At 38.7% G+C, this 23,867-nt stretch overlaps 1 protein-coding gene and 1 pseudogene across 3 annotated transcripts; both read right to left on the bottom strand.

The window, feature by feature from the left end:
* Nucleotides 1-1,133: 1,133 nt before the first annotated feature.
* On the bottom strand, nucleotides 1,134-5,541 carry LOC148011596 (uncharacterized). 3 transcript variants are annotated; one of them, XM_087670671.1, is made up of 2 exons: nucleotides 2,874-5,541; nucleotides 1,134-2,767 (listed from the first exon to the last, which is right to left on the bottom strand). In XM_087670671.1, the coding sequence occupies exon 1, from the start codon at nucleotides 5,332-5,334 to the stop codon at nucleotides 3,562-3,564; it is 1,773 nt and encodes a 590-aa protein (XP_087526797.1). In that variant the 5' UTR covers nucleotides 5,335-5,541; the 3' UTR covers nucleotides 1,134-2,767; nucleotides 2,874-3,561. The 3 variants fall into 3 exon arrangements, with proteins under 3 accessions (XP_087526797.1, XP_087526796.1, XP_087526795.1); XM_087670670.1 differs by having other exon boundaries at nucleotides 1,136-2,071; nucleotides 2,215-5,541; XM_087670669.1 differs by having other exon boundaries at nucleotides 1,137-1,828; nucleotides 1,976-5,541.
* A 732-nt stretch (nucleotides 5,542-6,273) lies between these two features.
* LOC148011595 (uncharacterized) lies at nucleotides 6,274-7,177 on the bottom strand (annotated as a pseudogene).
* Between the last annotated feature and the right edge of the window lie 16,690 nt (nucleotides 7,178-23,867).

Here is a 23,867-nt window from a genome sequence, read left to right as displayed (position 1 = left end):
TAATTGCACTTGCAATGTGTGTAGAAAATTTGATAGCAATCGAAGCTAGCAACAACATTGCCATGTGTTTGATAGCCACCCCCTTTATTGTAATTCAATTGAATAGTCCAAACTTGATTCAAGAAACAAGAGGCAAGGAGAACAAAATTAGAAGCTTAAAGGAGTTCAAGATATAACCAATAACCTCGTTGACACCATGGTACACATATAGAAGGAGAGGGCTAAGCAACAATACAGACATATTGAAGGAATGTCGTCATAACACGCTAGACAAGTTGCAAGAAACCAAAAACCAACTCCAAGTTCTTGTAGACTCCATAAAGGCCATGCCTAATTTCCTTAATGCATCTCTTTCGTGCTAAGCCCCATAGCTCACATAGGTTAAGCTTATAAATACTTACATTTCTTACATTCAACAAACCCAAATTTTATTTCCAAAGATGCAATCACATGTTTTTATAGTAAACTCCGAATGAACATTTATAATCTTTTTACTTTTTTTTGTTAGCATGAGACATTTCATTGCATTGATAGGATGAATATAGAAATTATTTTGCTTGAAGCTAGTTGTGGACAACTTGCTAACAAGGCATTATCACTTTTAATATGTTTTCAAAGGTGCATACAAATGTTTGTATTATAATGCTTAAATGACTATTTATAGCCATTTAACATTTATATACTATCATACTCACTTCATAATTTACATCAACATTTTTCAGTTCACATAGCCACATTATCTTCCACTGCTTTAATACAAGGCACTATGAACTTAATTTGAAGAAGCCAAGTATAGACAAATGTTAGCTAGTGGTCCTTAAGTTCAAATACACATTATGCAAGGTGAGGGTTAACTTGTACAAAAGTTAAGGATACACCCACACTCAGAAAACTTGATGCATGCAATTATCTCAAAACAATATGAAAGAAAATACTTACATCATACTTAACATAACAAAAAATGGAGAAGTTTTGAAATATTAGAACCTCATTGACAAAGTCAGTCGAGTATCATGAATTTCATCTAGGTACATTGTCATTGACTCAACGTGGATAGCATTCAAAGCATTGACTTATCAAGGATTACCCTCACTATAACCACGAGATCTCAAATTCGCCTCGTTATCAACTTGCATGCCATGATCTATGGCTATGTTATGCAACATACAACATGCAATGAGAGTCGAAGGGTGAGCATGATTCTTGAAAAGAAATCAACAACCAATTGCAAAGGGTAGAATCCCTGGTCTCCTATCATATACTCTTGAATATTGTGGCCAAGGTCATAAAACAATGGACAATTCAAGCATTGATTAGCTTGCACCAATTGGAAGGAGCTATTTTGCTATTTGCAAGGCCAAGGAAGTATGCATAAGCATCTAGAGGGCAAAAATTTGGATTTATTGACTAGTTGCCTTTCCTATTATACCAATTCATTTGATAGCCTTTCCATTTTAATATAGGTGTAATCAATGGTGCCCATGTGGAAAGCCTTGGAATGCTTCCATTTCAACCTTAAGGGATTGAATGTTGACAAGGGGAGTTGATCACCTGCATGACATCCTCGAAATGTTGGAGCATAGCTTCAACAAAAAGCAATTAACAATTTTGAACACAATGGACAACTCATATCCAAACTCCTTTGATACAAGAGCACGAGCACCTAGTTGCAAGGCGGAGAAGAGCAATGACAACCTTATCTTTCCACAATGAAATCCCAGCCTTTGATTATCAATTGTGACTCACGTATTCTCCCTCGACAAAAAGATGTCGACATGCTCAATGTTGAAAGGATCCAAAACAACATAATCCGATGTCCAAAACTAAACTACAAGGTAGTGAGGGAGATTGTCATGAAGTGAAGAATCATACTATATATAGCAACAATAATTTATAGGGTGTCTTCCATAACTACAACAATCTGCAAGGAAGGTGGTTGTAAGTGAATATACCAATATAAAGTTGAGCATATCACCTTACACAAATAGATGTTTTGCAAAGAAGAATGGAAGCACCCTATTGTGCTACCCATGTCCTCGTTGCCAGTATCGTCTCATGAATGGACGTTGAGCTGCAAAGATTGTCATGAAGTAAAGAACCATGCAAAAGATAGCAACAATGATTGGTAGGGGATCCTCCATAACTACTCCAACAATCTACAAGGAATCTAGATGATCACAAGTGAATATACCAATGTACAGCTGAACACATCACCTTACACGAATAAGTGTTGCAGGCCACGTCCTCGTTACCTAAACAACTTGTGTAAGAGGGCTAGCGCTCAAGAGTAAGAGTACGGGATGTCGATACTGAGCTTGATCTGATCTGGATGAGCTCCATACTTCTATACGAGAGAGAGTGAGAGAGAGAGAGAGAGCGAGATATATATATTTATTTTATTTTCAGGCAAATCAAATGAGAAGCAACTTACTTCATGTCCTGTATATGGCCATTGTCGATCAAAAATTGAGGGGACAGCACTTACACTGGCAGAGCAATAAATACAGCGCCTTCAGATAACAGCAACTAGGCAAGGGAGGCACACTGGTGGCAAGTTCGTTGGCATGAAAGGTAATAGAACTGGCCGCAAGGATTAGCACTTTCAACCAACAACATCTGGGCAGAGGAGGCACAGTGGTTGGCACTTGTCATAGCAGAAGAGGTAGCAGGACAGGTGTTGAAGCAGGAGAGCCAGTGTGACGTAGCAAGAGAAGCAGCCGAGTGTAAATTATTAGACACTTAGGAGGATTGAAGCGCATCATAACATCTTGCACCAAATAACATCAAGCAAGACTATCAAACTTACAGCATCTTTTTTTATCAGTCGTGCTGAGAGTAAGTCATTACAAATTAGCAAATTCAGGATTGAGTACCTTATAGCATCCAAGATATTGATGCTGATAAATGGAACAACCAGTCCATAAATATGTCTTTCTTTCGATCACATGCAGCATGCATGTAAGAATAACTTTAACTCAGTTAAACTTGCTTCACATAAACTTTTGTAGCGCTTCATAGGTACTTGTTGTGGCCCAAGCAAGCTGCCATTGAATTGCTGCAAAATTGTGGACTCTTGACTGTGCTGTGATATAACCAGACAAAATGTCTAAGAGCTTTGCCAGATGGTAGACGCTCCAAGCTACATTGAAATAATTAAATTGAGCATCTCGAGAAGCAAGAATGTTGCCTTTACTGTGTGCATTCTGATCTCATTCACACTAGAATACTTTTTTCTTGTCACTTGTACATACAAGAAGTGTATTAACATTCAAATCATCATACACCTGTTATCTGTGATACGCACAACCTTTGAAAGTGTGCTTGGTAAAAAAGAGATCTGACCTCTGCTTGGAAAAGTAAAACATTTGTACCCATGCCAACTCAACACAAACAGCTGGTTATGCAGCAAGCCAATTTCATTGCTTTGACCAAAGTTCAATGGTGCTGCCTTTTAGTCTGTTCAGCACCGATATCAATTTCCTATGTCTCACCCTTTGCTTACTCACATAAACAAAAGTTACATAGCTATGCAACATAGGCTCATCCTGCATTCACTAGTGCTTAGCCATGCTTGGACCGTTCAAAGATCTCAATGTAACTATCAGCAAGTGATTCTCCTCTGGCATTCAATATATCAATGCACTGTTGGGCATCAATAACTCTGCCTGCTTGTTTCAGTCTATACAATAGATTATCATGAACTGAAGCATCTCCAATGCCCCCTTTTGTCAACATAGCCTTAAACACCTTCACTGCATCCGTAAGCCTGCCTGTTTGATACAGACCTCGAAGCAAGGCACGATATGATTTTGAACTAGGGAGGGAAAATTGTATCAGTACATTCCAGGTATCAAGGGCCTTACTGACTTCCCCATTCTTGGAGAGACCATATATTAAGATGTTGTAGCTGGATACATCAGGAACAAAACCGTGCCTAATCAATTTATCAACAAACGAAAAAACTATACGTAGATGGCCTTCCTTGAAAAGCAGGATAATAATCAAATTGAAGACTTCCAGTTCAGGAAGTATGCCCATTTGTAGCATGTACCTGACCACCATCTGAGCACCCACTACTTTACTTTCTTTGCAAAATCCTAATGCCAGGAAATTGCATATGAAAGCACTTGGAACAGCTTTTCTCTTTCGCACTTGCTTCACTAGCTTCTCTGCATTCTTCACACATCCGTTTTTGCAAAGGCCTTCGATAATTGCATGGTAAATGGACAGGTCTGGACGAATATGATTTTCTTGCAGTTTGGCCACAAGCATATACAAGCGGTGTACTTTATTAGCCTGGCACATACATTGCATCAGCTGTCCAAAGGTACAAAGATCCGGAGGAAAGCTTTTCTTCAGCATTTCATAGTATGCTTTCATAGCCTCATCCACTTGACCTGCTCTGCAATATCCTCTTATGCGGATGTTATAAGTAGACAGATTCGGCTCAATTCTTTCCTTGAGCATCCGAACATAAAGTTCACGCATTGGGACAAGGCAGCCATTTTGTGCCAGGATATACATGAGAGAGTTAAAGTGAGAGACATTTGGAGTAACACCGGCATCCTGCATCCTGTCGAAGGTGCTGCTGGCGGCGTTGACCATCTCTGCACAACCATAGCCTCGAATAAGAAGATCCTGTGACTCGGGTGTTGTGGGTCCATCTGTGTCTGCAAGGACATCAAGAAAACGTGTAACAACGCTGTTGCCCGGCCATTTAGTGAGGATGGCAGCCCGAGTGAATCTGTCATGCTCGAAGCCTGGTAGCAGCGAGGCCCAAATGTAGACTCTCAAGGCATGCGCAGAGTCGGGGAGGGCACGAACAAGCTCTAAGACATGCGCCGGAGTGATAATGAGGGTGTGGTCGAGGAGGCGCATCTCTGTGTAAGGATGCCATCCGGGGAGGCTCAAGAACTTGGCAATGGTTTTGAGCTGCTGGAGGAATTTCCTACGCAACTGTTCATTGGAGACGATCTCTGCAAGGTCTCCCGAGAGAGGAGGAAACTCCTTCTCCTCAGAGACCCTACTGTGGGTCTGATCCTCCTCCACCTGTATCCTGTTGCGAGGCTGCTCGGCGTTGCGTGTCTCCGTGCTGAGAGGCCTCAGCCGTGGCAGGGGCTGCTCCAGATGCCGTCTGTGATGATGATGACGATGATGGCTCGATTCTGAGAATCCACCGAGAGATGATGGCACGCTGGCTTCTTCGGAGGCTATGTCGAGCAGGATGTCAGAGAGCGAAGGAGAAGAGGAGGAAGAATAGAACATGCTGTTAAGCTGCTGCAGAACAGAGGCGACCCTGTGCGAGTCTGCCAGTCGACGACCATTAGATAACATTGGACCAATGGATACCCATGCCCCCGATCTTGGAAGATGCAACAGTTGTACAGAAGCCGTCGTGAATTTCTCCCTCGCTTACCTTGGGCACATGAGGGTCTCCGTCCCACAACTGGCACATACCTTCCTTACTTATCGAACCCTAAGAGAGTTGGAACTTGGGGGCACATCTTTGCCCAAAAGACTGGATCCTCCCGCATTTACGGGCACATGTTCTGATGATGAGATGAAAGTGAAGCAAAGTGATTGAGACTTATCAGTTATACCTATTGGAATCAAAATGGACATAGGGGCATATGCGTATTGGAATGTGGGCATACCTTGTTGCAATTAGCAGCACATTGCACCTCAAATCCTCGAGGCAAACCAAACACATACTTGACTTTTTGGGGATTCTAACCCCAATCCCAACATAGAAATGCTCATGCATACATGTAGCCACACAACCTAGCTTAGTAGCTAGGCCCAGCCTATGACATAGGATCACACACATGAGCAAGCAGAAAAAAAAAAAAAAGGAAAAACACGCATCACATACTTTGCAAATCCAGGTATAAAACACATGTAATCAAGTCTTTTTCTAAAAAAGTTTTTTACATACCTAAAAGAAAGAAAGTTGTACACGCCAAGGTGCCACATATCTATAAGAGCAAGTCTCAAACAACATAATGTATTTAATTCTTCGTACATTCCTCCTCCTCCTTCTACAACACCAAAGGATCTAATGGTGAAGTCCCTCCATTGGGCTCCTTGTAATCAGTTTCCAAGGTCCCTTCAATCTTTACACTCATTCATTGGCTCCCTATCATTTGGTTGTGGGTCTAAACAATCAACTAGTTCCACTTCTCCATGCTTCATTACAAAATTATGCAATACACAACATACAATACCAATGTGAGGTGCCAAGGTGGAGTGAGTTGTGACTTCCCTTAGTATACACTATCTATTTTTCAAGATATTGAATGTTGTTTCTACAACACCCCTTCCCTTGCTCACATGTCGGTCAAAATTTATTTTCTCATGCAGGTTTAACCCTCCTTTCGCTTTAAATGCTTTCAATAAAAAGGATTTTACCTTTGTAGGCTGAGTTTGCAACAATATAAGGTCAAACATTCTCACCTTGAACTTGGATCACTGGCTCTTGCAAAACCTCATTTCTAACCAACTTACTACATAAGGCAAATTCCTTAAAATTCATGGAGATGTGCACACCTCCAAGAGCACTACATATTGCACTCCAAAATGTCTTGTGTCGATTATGCCTTCTAGTGAAAACCATGTCTGCAAATGTAGTGTAAGGGGCTTCATGTTCATCAGAAAGTTGATGAAGCCATCTATCGCCCCATACATATTAGGTAATGATGTTAATAATTTGAATTCTATAGTGATCGTATGCAAAGGGTCTCCTCCTAATGGGGCTGTTAGGCAATGCTTCATTAACATTCATTTGGAACAAAGTATGTCCACAATGGCCTCTCTGTGTTTCCTAATTGTGCTACATCCTAATGCAACTATTTTTGTAATCGCTCTTATTGAGTGTCCATGAGCTAAGCACCACAAGCGTCAACAAGTGCTAGATCATTAGGGATAGAATTTCATACAAAATGGGTTGTCTCTACTATGGAAAAAAAAATGGCTCTATTTGGCATTTCAATAGATGAAAAATTTTGTATGACATACGATAGAAGGTTTGGTACATATGTTGGTTTTCTAACATGGCTTCATGCCATAAGCCTAAATGTAGTAGTTGCTAGAGTGTGACTTGCCTCGGGAATACCCACCATAAACGAGGCCCATAGTTAAGAGAATCCTCCACATTATCTATTGCAAGGATGACATACATTGTGAACATAATACACATTCTAAAATATTTGTTCATTAGTCCTATGTGCCCCATTCCATCATCTTCAATTTGAGATAGTAGGAGGCACATATTTAAGTACAACCAATTTGCTTGATCATCCATCCTATCAAATTGCAATTTATAGCATTTATAAAACCACTCAATCAACTAGCATCCCTCTCTCCATCTCTTCATCTTTGTTAATAATCACATGTCTACCAACCATATTAAAGAACTAATTTAAAAAACATTTGTATTAAAAAATATAAGAAAAATTTGCCTTCCTACTAGTTTGATGGAGTCCATGTAGCAACTCCGCTATGCAAAGTTGCACATTTGCAAGAATTTCTAGTCTTTTTGTATGTTGTTGTTTCAACTTGAACATCTCCCTATCGAATATGATTCATTTCTCTTCTAGTGACTCCATTGTACTACACATTGATAGAAATCCCTTAGCCACCACACATAAGAATGAGAGCTTGGGGTTCTCTTTCTTTTGTTGTTCTTCATGTTTTGTCCCTTCAACCCAAGGTATTGATTGCTTTTTTAATTTCCTTTCATTTGTGATGTGCTCTTTAGGGCCACATCCTCGTCATCCAATTCCTCACAAAGGGGGTGTCTAGCCCACATCAATATCTACAGCCCTTGGAACTCCATCTATATTGGATGTGATACCCAAGATGGCATTCATGGAGGCATATAAATAGCCAAGAAGGTGGCACATGCACCATTTGCCCTACCAGTTTCTTCTCTTTTTTGTATTGTCTCTTAAGTGTGTCTATTTTATTTCATACTTGATCAATGTTATAACTTCCTTGGATCTCCCTGTTGAGGGCGAATGTAAGGTTTTCCCAATCCTTGGACCTAAGCCTTCCTTTCTTGGTGTGGGTGCACATATCCTCATGTCATTTGATTAATACATGTGCCCTATGATCTTGCTACTCAACTCTTGCACATTTTTCTACTTCGGAAATAGTAGAACTATTAGGGTCTCTATAGGACCCCATTTTCTACTTGAGTTCATTTTGTTCTAGTACAATTTGGTCGTGTACATTTACATTTTCTTGCAAGTCATCAATGCTACCTCTCATCATTTTAGTGAAAGAAGAAAAACCATACATATTCAATTGGAAGGATGGTACATAATCATCATACTCATAGTTGTTTTTCCACCCCATTCGTCCCATTCAGCAACCCCCCTATCATTGTCAACATGTAGTGGAACCGTTCAAGGGTAGATAGCTCACCTTCCCCCCCTTAAGAAACAGGCAAGGAATGCAATCTATGGATTGGTTGATAATTGATTTAAGTTTGTCAGTTGCATTAAAGAATTGAAAGGATTGAGAGTTAAAGGACAATAAATTAATGTAGAAATTAACATGTATAATCAATAAGCTTAGCATATACTAACAATAACAATTTCACAAAATAACAATTTTATATTTCTATGCATATACACATGGCTATAATAGAATTAAAGTGATAGGTAAAACAATAAAAAAGTCTTCAAAAAAGCTATTAAAGCACTCTAAAAGCTATTGTAGTGTTTTCGAAGTATTTAGCCAAAACAAAAAATTCAATCCCTTTTAATAGTAAAACATTGTGATAAGTCCCAACATATGAAAGTGACCATCAAAAATGATAAATTTGAGTTAGTGCCAATCTATCTATCCCATCAACCCTTTGGAAAATAGGGGATTGATTTCATGGGACCCATCAACCCTATGGCACAGTATTCTCAAGCACGATACATCATAGTTGTTATTAACTATATGAGCAAATAGGCAAAGATAGGAGAGCAACAAAGAATGATACAAGGATAGCAACCAAATTCTTGTGGGAAAAAGTGAGATCTAGATTTGGTATCCAATGGAGATTAAGAGGGGTTGAGGAACATATTGTGCATGAAGGGTAGAGCACCTACTCTCTACACTTTTATCATTCACCAGAAGTTAGCACTTTAGTACCCACAAGCAAATAACCAAGCAAAATTGATGAATAAGACCCTAGTCAACATACTGACAAAGACAGTCTCAAGATCACAATCAAAGCGAGATAAGAAAGCCTTATGGGTATTCCAAACCACATATAAAATAGCCACAAGTCAAACCCCTTTTAGATTGACATATGGCACTAATGTTGCTATGCCCATAGAAACCTATCATATATGTTGTGATACAAGAACATTGGGAAGGAAATAAGGCTTGGATTGCATGACTCATTGAATTAGAACGATTGATTGAAACTTGGTGTTTAGCCACCCATGCACTAATTATAGAGAAAATTTGCATAAAAGCTTGGTTTGAAGCACATCCAATAGAGATATTTTGACCAAGGAGACCTAATTCTCCTCTACTCACTTAAGGAATATAAGCAAATGTTAGAATTCAAAGGACTAGGAACCTACTATGTTTCCATTATCTATTGAACCAAAGTGTGGAAGTTGGAACCCTCGATAGGAATGGAGACCCAACTTTATCTATAGCTAGATTGCAATATGGGGAGGGCATATCTCCCTACTTCTATATAGATTTGAATCTTCCCAAAGTCTTGGAAACTCACCTTAAGTTTTTGAAATGGATCAAAGAACTTAAGTTGATTGGACTTTACAAGTATGTTGATCTTCAATATTTCAACATCTGAGAAGTATCTCATTGAAGTTACTTCATGTGGAAACCACTATTGTTAATGAATCCATGACCGCACCTTCATCGTATTGATTAAGCTAAGCTCTAGTGGAAACAATGGTGCTACAATAAAGGAGTTATTAAAGCTCTCCAAACTTGGAATTAGATCAAGGATTCTCTCTCTTATGCACTTCTTCTCTCTCTTTTGTATTCTTCTCTCTCCTCTTCTCTCTCTCTAGTTCACTTCTTGACAAGTGGTATCAAAGCATTGGTCTTTGATCCATTTTTATTCTATTCCAGTCTAATTTCCACCATAAAAGTCAATTTCAAACAAGTACTGCAAGTACAAGACATGGACAGTGACTAGCAGTGGCTTGCACGACATCTATAGTTAGATGAAGACTATATCTAGAGATCTTTAAGGATAGATATGGCAGTGGAAGGCTAAAATCGCAAGTCGTCATCAAATTTTCATGCAATTTTGAGGTAACTTGGTCAAATGGGAGTTAACCAGGCTTAGAAAGGAAATAAATTGTGGTTACTTTTCAAGTGGAGCTTCTCTCTCTCTCTCTCTCTCTCTATCTCTCTCTCTCTCTTCCAACCTTTTGGCTGCAGCTTCCATGGTGGTCTCCAGTGACATCTTCTTCTAGTTAAACCATGGGGTAATGATTCTTTATCTCCTATACATCAGATAGAGTATCTATCTTAGGTAGTTGATGTAGCAATTAGGGCTAGGAAGCAGCCTTAAAAATGTGTCAAAAAATGTGATGAATTTCATGTAGCAGTTCTCAACTCCATAGCCATCTCAATCAACTCCTTGATGGATTGCATGATCATTGAACTCCTATTGGGCCTTGTCTTCAACAGGAACAAAGGTCAGGGTCTTCATCTTTTCTTCCTGAAATCCTAAAATATAGCAAGGCAGCCATAGCTCAAACAAGGAAGCTTCAATTTGTTCAATATTTGGCCCTTCCTAACCTCCAAAGCCTCTCTACCATCATTTTGAAGCAGAATGGACTCCAAGATTTAAGACATTGCAATGATTTCAGCCTACTGAGGATGTAAAGAGCAAGAATAAAAGTAAGAAAGAAAGAAAACAAGGAGAAAAACATGTAGCAATCAAAATGAGTTCTAAAGCCATTACAATCTTAACATTCCAATTAGTTGCTAGCTTTCTTGCTTCTTCCAATCCAATTGACATAACAAGCTTCTTCCCAATAGGACAGGAATACTTAAAAAAGAGTAAGACTTCTAAAATCCTTAATGATGTAAATGAAAATGATACGTCAAGCTTCTTCCAATGGTGTGGACGAACACAAATAGAAATGTCAAGAGAAGAAAGAGAATGAAGAAAACAAAATAGTAAACAAAACAACAAAAGAATAAATAGAACTCTAGAAAAGTCAAAATATGAGAATAGTAGAGTCAAAAAATAAAACATAAAAAAAATCTTTTAAAACAAGTATCTAGAGGTCCGAATCAAAATTCTTTAGAGATGGGACATTACTTGTTGATGTATTAGTCAAATATTTGGGAATGAGGCCATTAAACACAAAGTAAATGGAAGAGAGAGAAAATAGAAAGCTACCACCATGATTCAATGCTAATTCTCAACCCTAAAATTACATAAAAATAAGTAATTAATAAGGTGTTCTTTCTCCCTATTTTTATGTGGTTAGGATGTGATTAAGAATCAATCCAAATCCTTATAGGGCCTATTTGGTCTCAACATTGGCCCTAATGCCTATTGAGAGGTTTGTGAATTTAAAGTGGCATCAAGAGGTCAATCCATCACATCGTCCTCACATACTCAAGGACTTGATAACTTCGAATCATTTGCATTTGGACCTTTACTAACTCTAGCCTCTTGAAGGTCTGATACATTTGGAACACATCCATAAGGGTACTTAATCTTGGTGAGAATCACAGAATTGATTGGACAAGCACACTATTGCTTTAAGTCACTTATATGAAAGCCAATCCACAAAACTTTGATGAATCGATAAGAACTCTGAAGCAAGCATCCATGCTTGCATTGCTTGATTAGTATCATTTCCTACTTGTCATAACCACCTCACTTGGATCTGAGAGCTAGTAGCTCCACACACTCTAGGCCACAAACTTGAGGCATTGAAGGAGACTACCTCAAGCGCTACAACAAATTGTAAGATCCATCTTGAATAGCTTGAGTATTTGAATGCTAGCATAGACGAACTTGTCAAGCTACAAAAGAGATCCAACCTCATATTCATAAGCTTAAGAAGAGTTGTGGACTAGGCATACCTGCTTGACCAAACACTTGACTTTAACCTTCGTTATTCACTTCATAGGCTAGTTGATGATTGGGCACTACTACTTGACTTCAATGGCATGTTGAGCAATACACCAATTTTCCAAGCCTAGTCAAAGGGACCAATTACTTAAGATCCTACATACAATAAGTTGAGTGCCATAAGCATATATTTACAAGGGTATTTCAACTTACAAGGCTAACTAAAGCAAGAGTATAAGGAAATGATGACCATCAAGAGCAAGATTCAAAGAGGATTGATCATCCAAGAATAAAGTCATGAGCTCAAGAGGGATTACAAAGAATATCCACACACTATGAAAGGTAAAATCAAGATTTTTAAAGAGTTCTAAAGAGAGGGCTTGAGAAATAGATACTTTTAGTGAGGAACAAATTGATGGAGACTAAGGAAGTGCTTATAAGCTTGAGGATTCAAGGCACAAATACACATTTAAGATAGCACAACTATACAAACAACATAAAAAATCATTGCAAGGGTGAACACACAAGGGAATTGTTGTAAGAAGAGAGAATGATTTCGTTCTACTATCAAGAGCCTAATACCTGATAGAGAGTGTCTACCCTTTAAATCTATGAGTCATGAATTCACATGAATAACTAGACATTTGAGAATATTCCCACCTAGCCAACTGATAAGATGACAGAGCTAGCATAACAATAGCCAAGTCTAAGGCAAGTAGACCAAAATTTGGAACCTACATTCTCACTAAGATTAACTCCTGATGCATTGAGTGCAACTTCACTCACGTATCAAGATTGTCCATAACGTAAAGTATTGAATAGTACCTTGGCTAGGACTACAAACCTAATATTTGAAGGGTTGAAGCCATGAACACCAAACTCAAAGATGATGTACTAATCCTGCTAGCCTATCTTAGGGTCAAACCAATTGCAAAATGAGAGCACATCATTGAAGTTCTAATCAAAGAAGGAGAAGTCTTTAACCATAGAAAATTTCATTAATGCAACAATCAAATTTCACTCCTAGGAAAATGTAAAATTCTCATGTGACCATAGAAATTGAAAGCATACCCATCATCTTTTATGTGCACTTAAATAAGAAAGACGTAGGAAAGAAAGTGCTACTTGGAAGAAACTTCAAGTGTGTAACCGGATGTGAAGTGGACTATGAAACCCAACTGTACTTGACCCTACCTAGCATCAAGATAATCACTACTTTTAGTAAAGGCACCCTTGCTAGTTCTCAAAGAAAGGCCACAAAGTTCTAAATGAACTAATCAAGGCACAATATGAGAGAAGAGAATTTCTTAGTTGATATCCTCCTAGCATGAAAAGAACAATTCTAGCTACTAAGAGCCACCAAACAACTTTAAAACTAGTCAAGAAAGACCACCACATAGAAGAAAGTGAAAATCTTGGGAATATCATCACAAACATCAATAGAGAGTTAGCACAACACTACGATGGGTCTCCAAAGCATTGGTACATGCTTAGGGGTACTATGTGGGAAATCAATGGATCTAGTTGCCAAAATTGCGTGCACAACCACCACCACTTATCATGTCCCAAGTCCTTTCCAAAACAAGGAAAAGAAGAAAAAGACTAACATGTAGGTCAAGGTCAAGAACCAAAATTGAGGAGACCAAACAAGCCAAGATAGGAACCAAAAAGCCAAACCCTACCTACTATTCAAGGACACTTGAGCTCATTGTGACTAAGGTGCAATTTTTTGTTAGATTTGCCAATTTGATAGAGAAATGGATTGTGTCTAATGAGCCACTAATTCTAAAAAAGAAGATAAAAGGACATCCTAATCATGATACACAAGTTGAGGAGGAAGGCTTATTGAAGGAGGGAGTAAATCCATCCAAGAAAGGTAGCCAACAACCCAAGTCAATTGCTAGTCCACCTAAGAGCCTAAAGTCTTATAAATAATAAGGCCCACAAAGGATAGCCAAGGATACCTCTACCTCCCATCAATCTAAGGATCCAACCAAGCAGTCATTCTTTGACTACCAAAAGTAGCCAATCCACTAAGTCATCACTACTACTTCAAAATTTGAGGTGGAACCCTAATAGCCATAGCCTTTGGATATGATAAAACCTATCATATTAGACAAGAAACAAGTCTTTATTACTTCACTACTATAAGGGGACATAAGTTATTCAACCAAGATCACAAAAAGCCCAATGGCTCACAAGACATTCACTTTATAATTGGAACCTCTAGTGCACTTGAAGCCTAGGTACATCAAGAAATATCTCATTGAGATTATGTAAGAGATAGCACAACAAACTAATGAACTAGAAATGAAGTGCCTCGTAGAGCTAGACAACATGTTGATATTAGTATGTGTGCTTACATCCATGTCGACATTGGAAATCTAACAAAAGAGTATATGAAGCTCTTGGAAAAGCCATTGACATGGGACAAGCAACAACACATTCGCTCTTATTATATGACCATTATTGGTGAAGTTATCAAGTAGATGCCCAAAGCTAAATCTATGAATCTACACTTGATTCCCTCATTTCACAAGATTATTGTGAGACAAGCAAGATGAAATTAAATGCACTTGAATAAAAGTGAAAAGAACAAAATGTGTTTGCACAAAAGGGATACTCTAGTCAAAGTTTGGTAGCCCAACTAGCTGATGGCTAAAAGCTTACAACTATCCACATTGTGAAACTTGCACTTGCCCAAAAACATCCCTTGTATGATAAACCCCTTTCAAAGAAAGAGCTACAGGTGGCTACTAGGTTGGGATTAGAAAACATGCTACTTGCTGCTCCACTTTCGTACCATCCTAACTTCTATAAGTAGTTTAATCCAAAGATATCTGACATTAAATCTAGTTTGTCATCTACTTCCACTCTTACACAACTCACATTCTCATCCAATGATGCAAAGTGGAGTGATTTACCCAAAACCTTTCCTAATGAGGATATAGCACAAAGGAATAGTATGCTTGGGTATCTTGATCTTAAGCTAGTACCTATTAAAGGAATTGCTCTAACACTAGAATGGATGATCCTAAAGGAAAAGGAAAAGAGCATTTCAATGCACGTTGATGAGAGACAAAGAGCACTAATAAAGGCATACCCAAGCCCCTAAGTCTAATGTTTCCAAACATTCCCATGATCCAATTCAATAGTTTCCCACAACTACTAGCGTGGATCAAATCCAATAACCCTAAGTTATTGCAACAACACAGTAGCTACAACCCCCCACCCCCCCAACTGTGACTAAAATAGTCAACTATACCAAGGATTGTGCCACTACTACTTCAATGCAACCAGATACTAGCTCTAAAATAACAAGCATAATCAACTTGATATCCATTAAATCATGATCAAGTTGACCAAAGTCTCCAATTAAATTGAAACAAGAATTGACAGGCAAAATTATCAACAAAATGGCAAAAAAAGGCTCAAAGTAAAAACTGAATGTCATTTGAATGCCTTGAGGAACTAAACAATAAATTAATGATGCTTGCTTGCATCTATCTATGCCCAAGAGCTGACATTGGATTGGCTAATGAGCATATGAAATTCTTATAGTGGCCAATGTCATGGGAAAAATAAGAACACCTTAGTAGCAAGCAATACTCAAGCACCTAAATGACCTTGTGCAACTCATCCTAAAGGAGGAAGTTGAGAAACATCATTTGGTTTCTACATTCTATGATACACTCTACTAGCAAACCATCAAATAATTCTAAGAATTGAAACAAAAAATAAAGGGATGAAGCTTGTTTGAAAAATCATAAGATCAATGATGAAATTGGAAGTCAACTAATGACTCTTCACAACCAAAGGCAAGTTATATGGAAATTTACCAACATATATAGTTTTGACTTTCCTTTGTGTACTTGCCATTGTATGAGGTATAGATATACTTGGACCTACCTTACAACACTCTGCTTCTTGAAAAATCCTCATAGAAGAAGACCTGCATGTCACAAGTAGGCTCATTCAAGGAAACATGGTACTCAACATGACGAGATACTCAACCCTGCTAGTTAAGCTGTCACACCTTCTTAACACCCATGTTGCATCTAAATATAATCATGGTTTTACAAATGACATGTTTTGTGATTGCGTAATGTTGTATCATAGCTCAGTAACTTGTATATAAATAATCAATTCATTTCAACTACTGTAGATAAATAAGTTTTCTTGAAAAATCCATGTTCACCACAAAAGCAAAATCTTTGCAACACTAGAAAGCATTGCAACATTTTTGTGTAGGGGAGGGAATGAGTTATGAATCATGGCACATGTGGTTTTTTCACAACAGCACTTGCTATGATGACAAGGCTCATGCTTCAATCGTTTTGGGTTAGCATTCACTCTGTGTGCATCACAATGGACCTACATGTGAAGAGACTGAAGATTTTAACCTTCCAATTACTTTTGTAAGATTGAAAGCCTTATGATGTGGCACTTGTATATTCAAAAAAAGAAGAAGAAAAATTAAATATGCACATATGATCATGGCATTACAAATAGGGATCCTCAAGTTAGGTACACCTAGTGGCCTTGGTTGGTGGGCTCCATCTCTAACTCTCCAACTTTTTCTCCAATTAACTTGCATTCACTCAGGGTTCATCAAGAACAATATATACATGGGGGACTCACCTCACTTATTATTAGACACGTCTCCCTAAGTCACTTACACTTTTCTCTCTCCATTCCTTAGTTACTTTAGTGCGATCACAATAGCAAAACCACTTTTTTCAACTACCATAAGCAATTATGATCCCTAGAGAGTTCAAATCTCTTTCCTTGGAAACAACACCTTGCCGAACATAGTAATTGTATCTCAAATTATCTTCTTCAAGCATCGTTTTCCTTAACACCAACAATTATTTTCATCTATCCAATTCTCTTGCTTCATTGATTACATGACCAAAAGAACTAGTGTAGCTATCTTCTAACTAAGTAATATCCAAATATGCATTGGCACACACATAATATCTGCACAACAACTTATGCATAGTTTGGATCCTCAAGTGTGGGACAACACTTTAGCCTTCCCTAAAGCTTGATCCATCTCCCAAAACCCCAATCATATATGTTTTGTGCATGGAAAATAAGACTAATACTTTCCCCTTGAGAAGTGAATGCACCCAAGGTTTTACTTTATAGATATAACAGTTCATACTTCCACATCAAATGTTCCATCTTTCATAACCTCTACTTTATCTTCCATGACCATTCAAGTTCTATCCATCAAAAGGAGCAATAGTCAAGAGTTGTGGCAGCAATGTCACCATCCTGTACATGTTTCATCACTCATAACAACATCAATCGGCATCTACCCAAGATTCCATAAACAAAACCACCATTTTCCTCATCAATAATAACCTCATCAATAGAACACATTACGCCTCCATCATGACCTATTTATTGATTATCCTAGCATTCTATGTTTGTAGAGCAAGATACACCTAGTACCTTCGATGTGAGTACTATAGGACTTGCATTCAACACTAGGAGGGGGTAATGTCGACTACAAATAGCAACAAGAATGTTGAGCAAGAGTGCGACATGCTAGAATTAATTTCAGGAAAGACTATATTATTAGAATTGCATCATATTATTCTAGGCATTGGCATTGCAATATGTAACATTGATCTATTTCAATTATTTTATGGTTGCATACTTATTTTTGTAATATTAACCCAAGAGACGAGCTCAATTCTGTGCAAATTGTAAAATATCCCAGATTTAGATAGAAAGATCCATAGTTGGATGAGGTTGTGGGTACTAAGCTTCCAATCACTTTTGATAGGATCGGTTCAATAAGCTAAGATTTATGCATAAATTAAAAGAGTACCAAAAAAATAAAAAAATCAAAGACCAAAACGTTGGGTAGGGTACCTAACTTATGGAAGGAACCCTAGACTCAAAACCATATGTATCAAAACTAAAAAGTAAATAGAGGAGCTCATTATTATGTATGTAAACTTGAGAGTTCTCTTCTTCTTGCTTCCATCCTAACTTCTTGTGCATCACATTGAGCGTGAGAAAGAGTAAGAGTGTGAGAGTGATGGAGTGAGTGAGGGACTTGGAGAGTGAAGCTTCTTTCTTGCCTTGCATTCTTCTCTTATTTTCCTTCTTCTTCCATAGTTTGGAAGGTGAGAGGTGAAGTGGAGGTGAAGTTAGGATATCTCTCTTTCTTCTCCACTTTTCCTCTCAACAATGGAGCACTTGTGGATTGAAGAAATTGCAATGGAGTAATAGAAGTGTGTCATGAAGGAAAAATACAACATTAATATTTGCACCTTGGATTAATTCCAGCCTTTGTAAATTTAGCTTTAGCCTATGTGTACATGTGTGAATAGCCCTTAAGTTTGGAAGAGGGTTAGAATAAAAGGGACTAGAGGCCAAAGGCAAGACATCTTTTGATCGTTCAATAATCTTGGCTTTACCATTTTCTTGGAGCTAGCTTCTTCTTAGCCTATGAAGCACTCAGCCATGGCCGTCATGTATTCTTGAATCCCCAACCATTAATACATGATGAGGATGTCTTGGTGCAATAGATTTGTTAATTCTTTGTTGTTGCTTAGTTAATTTTCAATTTCTGTTAGATTTCATTCCATGGTTGATTGCTTTCATTACATTGGTATCAGAGCCATAGCTTAGATCCTTGCAGAAGTCATTTTCAAGTACTAGATTCAGTTTCCTAGGCTAGAGAGAGCAAACCATAGTTAGAAATTTGAGTGACAGGACTTGACAGGATATGAAGGATTCAAACTGGAGTTACTTGTGAAAGACTGCTACAAACAGGGATGAAGATGGTGATTCTTGGCATTAATAATGGAAGAAATGGAGGGCTCCAGCCAAAATAGCAGGACGTGATCAAGATTGGAGCCAAAATTTGGGGTAAGTGTACAAACTAATGGTTACAGGACACTTTAAATGTGGTTACTTTTGAGAAGGAAGGGTTTCTTCTTCCCTTTCCTCATTCCTTCAAGCTGTCCCCAAGAATCCATGGCCAAGACAACATCAGATCTTCTCCTTCTCACTTCTATCATGAGAATGTGTTGGATGACCTTTTTCCCTGCCTCAAGAGCTTCAAGTGGAGTAGCTAATATAGCTATTTAGCACCATTGTGGATTTCTGGTACGTGAGTATGTACTCACAATGTTTGCGCCGCCTGTACATACTCTTTTACTGCGTGAAAAATTTCAGAGTTATGATGCCTCTTAAGCATTGCTAATGATCTTCAAACCCTGGGCAAGAGATCTCTCACAAATTTCTTCAAGATTCTTATTAGTTTGGAGTTTTCCCTCTTCTTCAAAACCCTGGGTATGGAGTTTTATGACAGTTTTGGACAGCACTCAAATTTCTCAGATTTCTTCATCAAGATCAAAGGGTTTTTGCTCTATTATACTCCCTGAGGCTTCTACATACATCCTAGTACCAACATTGATTGATCTTGAAGCTTGAAGCTTTGATGGAGCTTGGATATGGAGATTGCAAAATCTATGTGTAACAGTTTGGGACAGCATTAAAGATTCCTGAAATTTTTAAAGCAATTCATGGGTCTTTTGTGGGCAAAGCATCTTTGAAGCTTCCTCAACCATTTCCCCTCAAGAATCCATCAACATTGGACTGACATTGAGGGAGATTGAAGCCAATGGAGGTCTAGGTACTCAATGGACAGCATGAAGCTTTTATGCCATTAAATTTTGGCATTCCCTCTCAAATTTCGGGATCTCTTGGACACATTGAAGCCCTCTCTATTACCTATTGCAACCTACTTCAAGTAGAGAAGGTAATCAGTCTTCATCAACCTTCATTTGGAGCATTCATGGAGTCATGGAGCTTTCATGGAATTAATGAAGCTGAAGCTTATCAAGGAAGGGATTATTCTTGAATATTGAAGATCTCTTGGACTGATTTTAGACGGATTATCAAGCTCAGCTCACCTATGTCAAGCATTATGGATTGAAGGTCATTCCATCAACAATGCTCTTCTCCAATCAATTAAATGAGATACTCTAATCACTCTTAATTTCTCTTTCCATCCAATTGCTGATCTCATTTCCAATTGCTGAAGAGAAATAAGAGGATTAATGAAGCTTTCTTTCATAGCTTAATGCATTACATGAAGCCTATAGGTTATGTCAGTCATTGTCTTTGCTAAACCTTTTCAATTTATTGAAATGGCCATCTCTAAATGTCTCAAACTCTTCCATAATGAATGAGCATTACCCATCTACTTTCATTCACTGAAATCAGTAATTTCTTGAGCTTCATTACTCAATCTTTATTGCCTAACCTTGACATGAAATTGATTGCCTATTTTGCCTCTTGATCATAAGAAAATCATTACCCAATTGGTAAGTGAGAAAAGCTTTGTAAGCAGTGAGTCACTGCTGAGGTAAATACCTCTCCATTTCTCATTTACATTTCAGCCTTTTCAATTCCAATCTTGCATATCATGAAAAGGGCAAATGAAAGGCAATTGTATTTCCTTCCTATTCCATGCATATCATACTGATTTTTAGAGCTAGAATTCACTTGCCATGTACTTGCCCACGAGGAAAAGTGGATGCCGGGCGGGTCGGTAGGACAAAAGAGAGGTGACCCTCCCCTACCGACGAGGACCCTGAAGGGGAGCACAACCCGGCCCGAGAGGGAACTTTGCAAACCCCTCAGGTCTCGGATCCCACGTATTTTCAAGTTTAGGTGCAGGTACAAATCTCAAAGGCACTTGAAATCAGCCTACAGCATGAGTTATGGGCAGTGAGTTCTTGAGATTTTGGCAAATGTATGAAGACATATGGCTACAGTAAAATGTATGCATCCTATGGTAAAGACACTATGGTTCAGCATTAAAGTTTGGAACAGAGTATGTATACATACCCTCATTAAAGATTGCAGTCTACTTTGAGTTAGACAGCCATTTTACTGGTTACAGAGGTCATTTTCAGTATGGGCAGACGTACGAGACTCTCCTACAAGGTTATGAAGTTGGTACATGCTTGGTATTGATGGTACAAGCCATTAATTGACTAGAACAGGGTATTCACTGCCTGCAGAAATTTTCAGACAGCAACAGAAAATCCCTTACAGAAATTTCTGTACTCATCCATTTTCTGCACTTGATAGATCGTTGGATAGAGGGCTCTTTAAGCTTTGAACAGAGCCAGAGACCTCGTAATTTGGAGCTCTAGAAGTAAAGATAATCAAGTTTTTCTACTGCAGGAAAATCAGGACAGAAATCAACCCATGGCTAGGAATAAGAAGAGAGACCCTGTTTTGGATACTATCAATGAAGAATTGAAGGAATATCAACAGGAAAGGGATGAACATCAACAGGAAAGGGGTGAACATGACACTTCTCAAGATGCCATTTACCGAATGCATTATGAGAACGATGAGGTCGAGGCAAGTTCTACCCACTCCCCTACCAATCAACCCATAGAGACGTCTCATATCTCAATGAATTCAAACAGTTTTCAACAATTGTCAAATGACATAAAGGATATGAAATCAGGTTTCGAGGGTATGAGGTTGGGTATTGACAAGCTTGTAGCACTTCTTGGTGAGAAAATGTTGCCTACAGCTGGTCCTAATATCCCACATCCTCATAGGGCTGAAGAACCACCTAAACCACCTACTCCTAAGGTGGTAGGTCAATTTGAAGTTGGAGAATCATCTAAAGCTAAGGATTTTATTCATCCCACTTCACTTCAGCCACAATTCCATCAACAAAAGGGTCACTTTCAGCCACATGGGTAGGATCTTCAAGAAAGAGTGCAAACAAACTCAAAGCATGATGAAGACATCCATGGGTGCAACTCTTTCTACAAGCAATTTTACCCTCAAGCAAATGTTGGTGGCTATGAGCAAGGGCATGTTAATTCAGCCCCAAACTCTTATGGGCAGCCACATGGACATGTGAATTCAGCCCCAAATGCTTTTGGACAGCCACAACATAATTTCTCTACTCAAGTGCAGCCCAATAGGCCAAGTCCCATGTTAAATCATGGTTGGAATCAGCAAAATAATGGGCAGCAACCACCTTTCAACTCACCTATGCATGGACAACCTCCCAATGTGAGCAACACATACTTTCAGCCTCAAGGACATTGTTTCCAGCCACAAAGTCATGGTATGCATTATGGACAGCAAACTCCTTATTGCCAAGGGCATGGAAATAATGAATATCCTAGGCAAGGACCTTTTGGCAATTCTTTTGGGCCACAACACCATAGTGGGCAGCAGCACCCTAATGGACAACCTCCTCAATACGAGAGAGAGTACAAGGAGAAAATAATTATCTCAAACTTCAAGGGAGAGAACCCTTCACCCACAAAGTTGGAGGAGTGGTTTGACAAGTTAGAGATGTATTTTTCCCTTTACCTAAGGCCCGAGAATGCCAAAGTAAAATTTGCAGCTCTTCATCTAGAAGGCTATGCTCACACTTGGTGGAGATATATGGCGAGGATGGGACATGACTTCTTGTCTTGGGATGCATTGAAAAATGCTATGATTGAAGTCTTTGTTTCTCCTATTGAAAAAGAGCGGTTAGAGAAAAAGTGGTATGCACTTGAGCAACGTGGTCTCTTGGTTAGAGAGTACTCAAATCAGTTTTTGAACCTCTCGATGTATGTTCATGGGGTCTCCGATAGTGCCAAGTTGAATAAATACATATTTGGTTTGGAACCTATTCTTTCTTCTGAAGTTGGAGCCATGAATCCTACATCCCTACAAGCTGCCATTCAATTGGCTGAACGTTATGGGCAGAAATACAAGGGTTTTCAGCCAAAAATAGGGCATTCTTTTCAGCCTACGCAGTTCCCAAGGACATTAGGACATTATGGGCATGCTAAAACTGATTTTCAGCATATTGGGAAGCCATCAAATACTTTCAGCAATACCTACAGCAAGATACCCACTTTTCCTACTGTGTTGGGGTCAAAACAAAGCAGTAATTTCAGACCTAATGCTGAACATAGATTTGATGGAAAGAGGACTGATATAAATGCCAAAACTTTAGCCCCTAATCAAGGCAAACATGTATCGAATGACAAGCTCAAAGATATGTATGCTAAAGGTCTATGCTACAAATGTGGAGAGAAATGGTCACCCGATCATAAGTCCAAATGCAATGCCAAAAATATGAAGATTAGCATGATCATCGAGGATGATTCCGATGTTGAATCTATTGAAGGAAGCTTGGCTCAGCTTGATGTCACAACAACTCAAGAAGTGGAGCATGAAAATGAAGAGAATGGCCATGATGAGTTCTATGATCCGATGGATGGGTTTCCTTTCGACCCGGGTGGTCATTATTTGGATGATTCATGGACTGATTTACATCCATCGCTATGTGCCATATCAAGTGATGCATGGAGTGGTTCAAGAGGGGATAATACCCTACGCCTTAAAGGTCAAATCAAGGGAAGGACAGCTCATCTACTCATAGATACGGGAAGTACACATAGCTTCATTAATGCTAAGTCACTCAATGGGCTGAAATTGAATATGCATGAAATGCCTACATCACTCAAAATCCAAGTGGCAAATGGAAATTTTGAGAAGAGCAATCAATGCTGTCCAAATGTACCTATCACCCTTTCCCCATTGTGCACTACATCAGTGAGCCTAATTGCATTAGAAATGGGTCCCATTGATATAATACTTGGCTGCAACTGGCTGAAATCTTTGGGCAGATTTACCATGGATCTCAACAACATGGAAATGGAGTTTAAATGGTGTGGACAACAAGTAACACTACATGGAGCTGAAAAGAAAAGAATGGAGATGA

This window comes from Lygodium microphyllum, chromosome 28 (genome assembly GCF_053477565.2).
Source record: "Lygodium microphyllum isolate KBCC chromosome 28, Lygodium_microphyllum_v1.1.10, whole genome shotgun sequence".
NCBI lineage: Eukaryota > Viridiplantae > Streptophyta > Polypodiopsida > Schizaeales > Lygodiaceae > Lygodium > Lygodium microphyllum.
The sequence above is the reverse complement of the archived record's forward strand: the minus strand, read 5'-3'. Positions and strand labels throughout refer to the sequence as shown.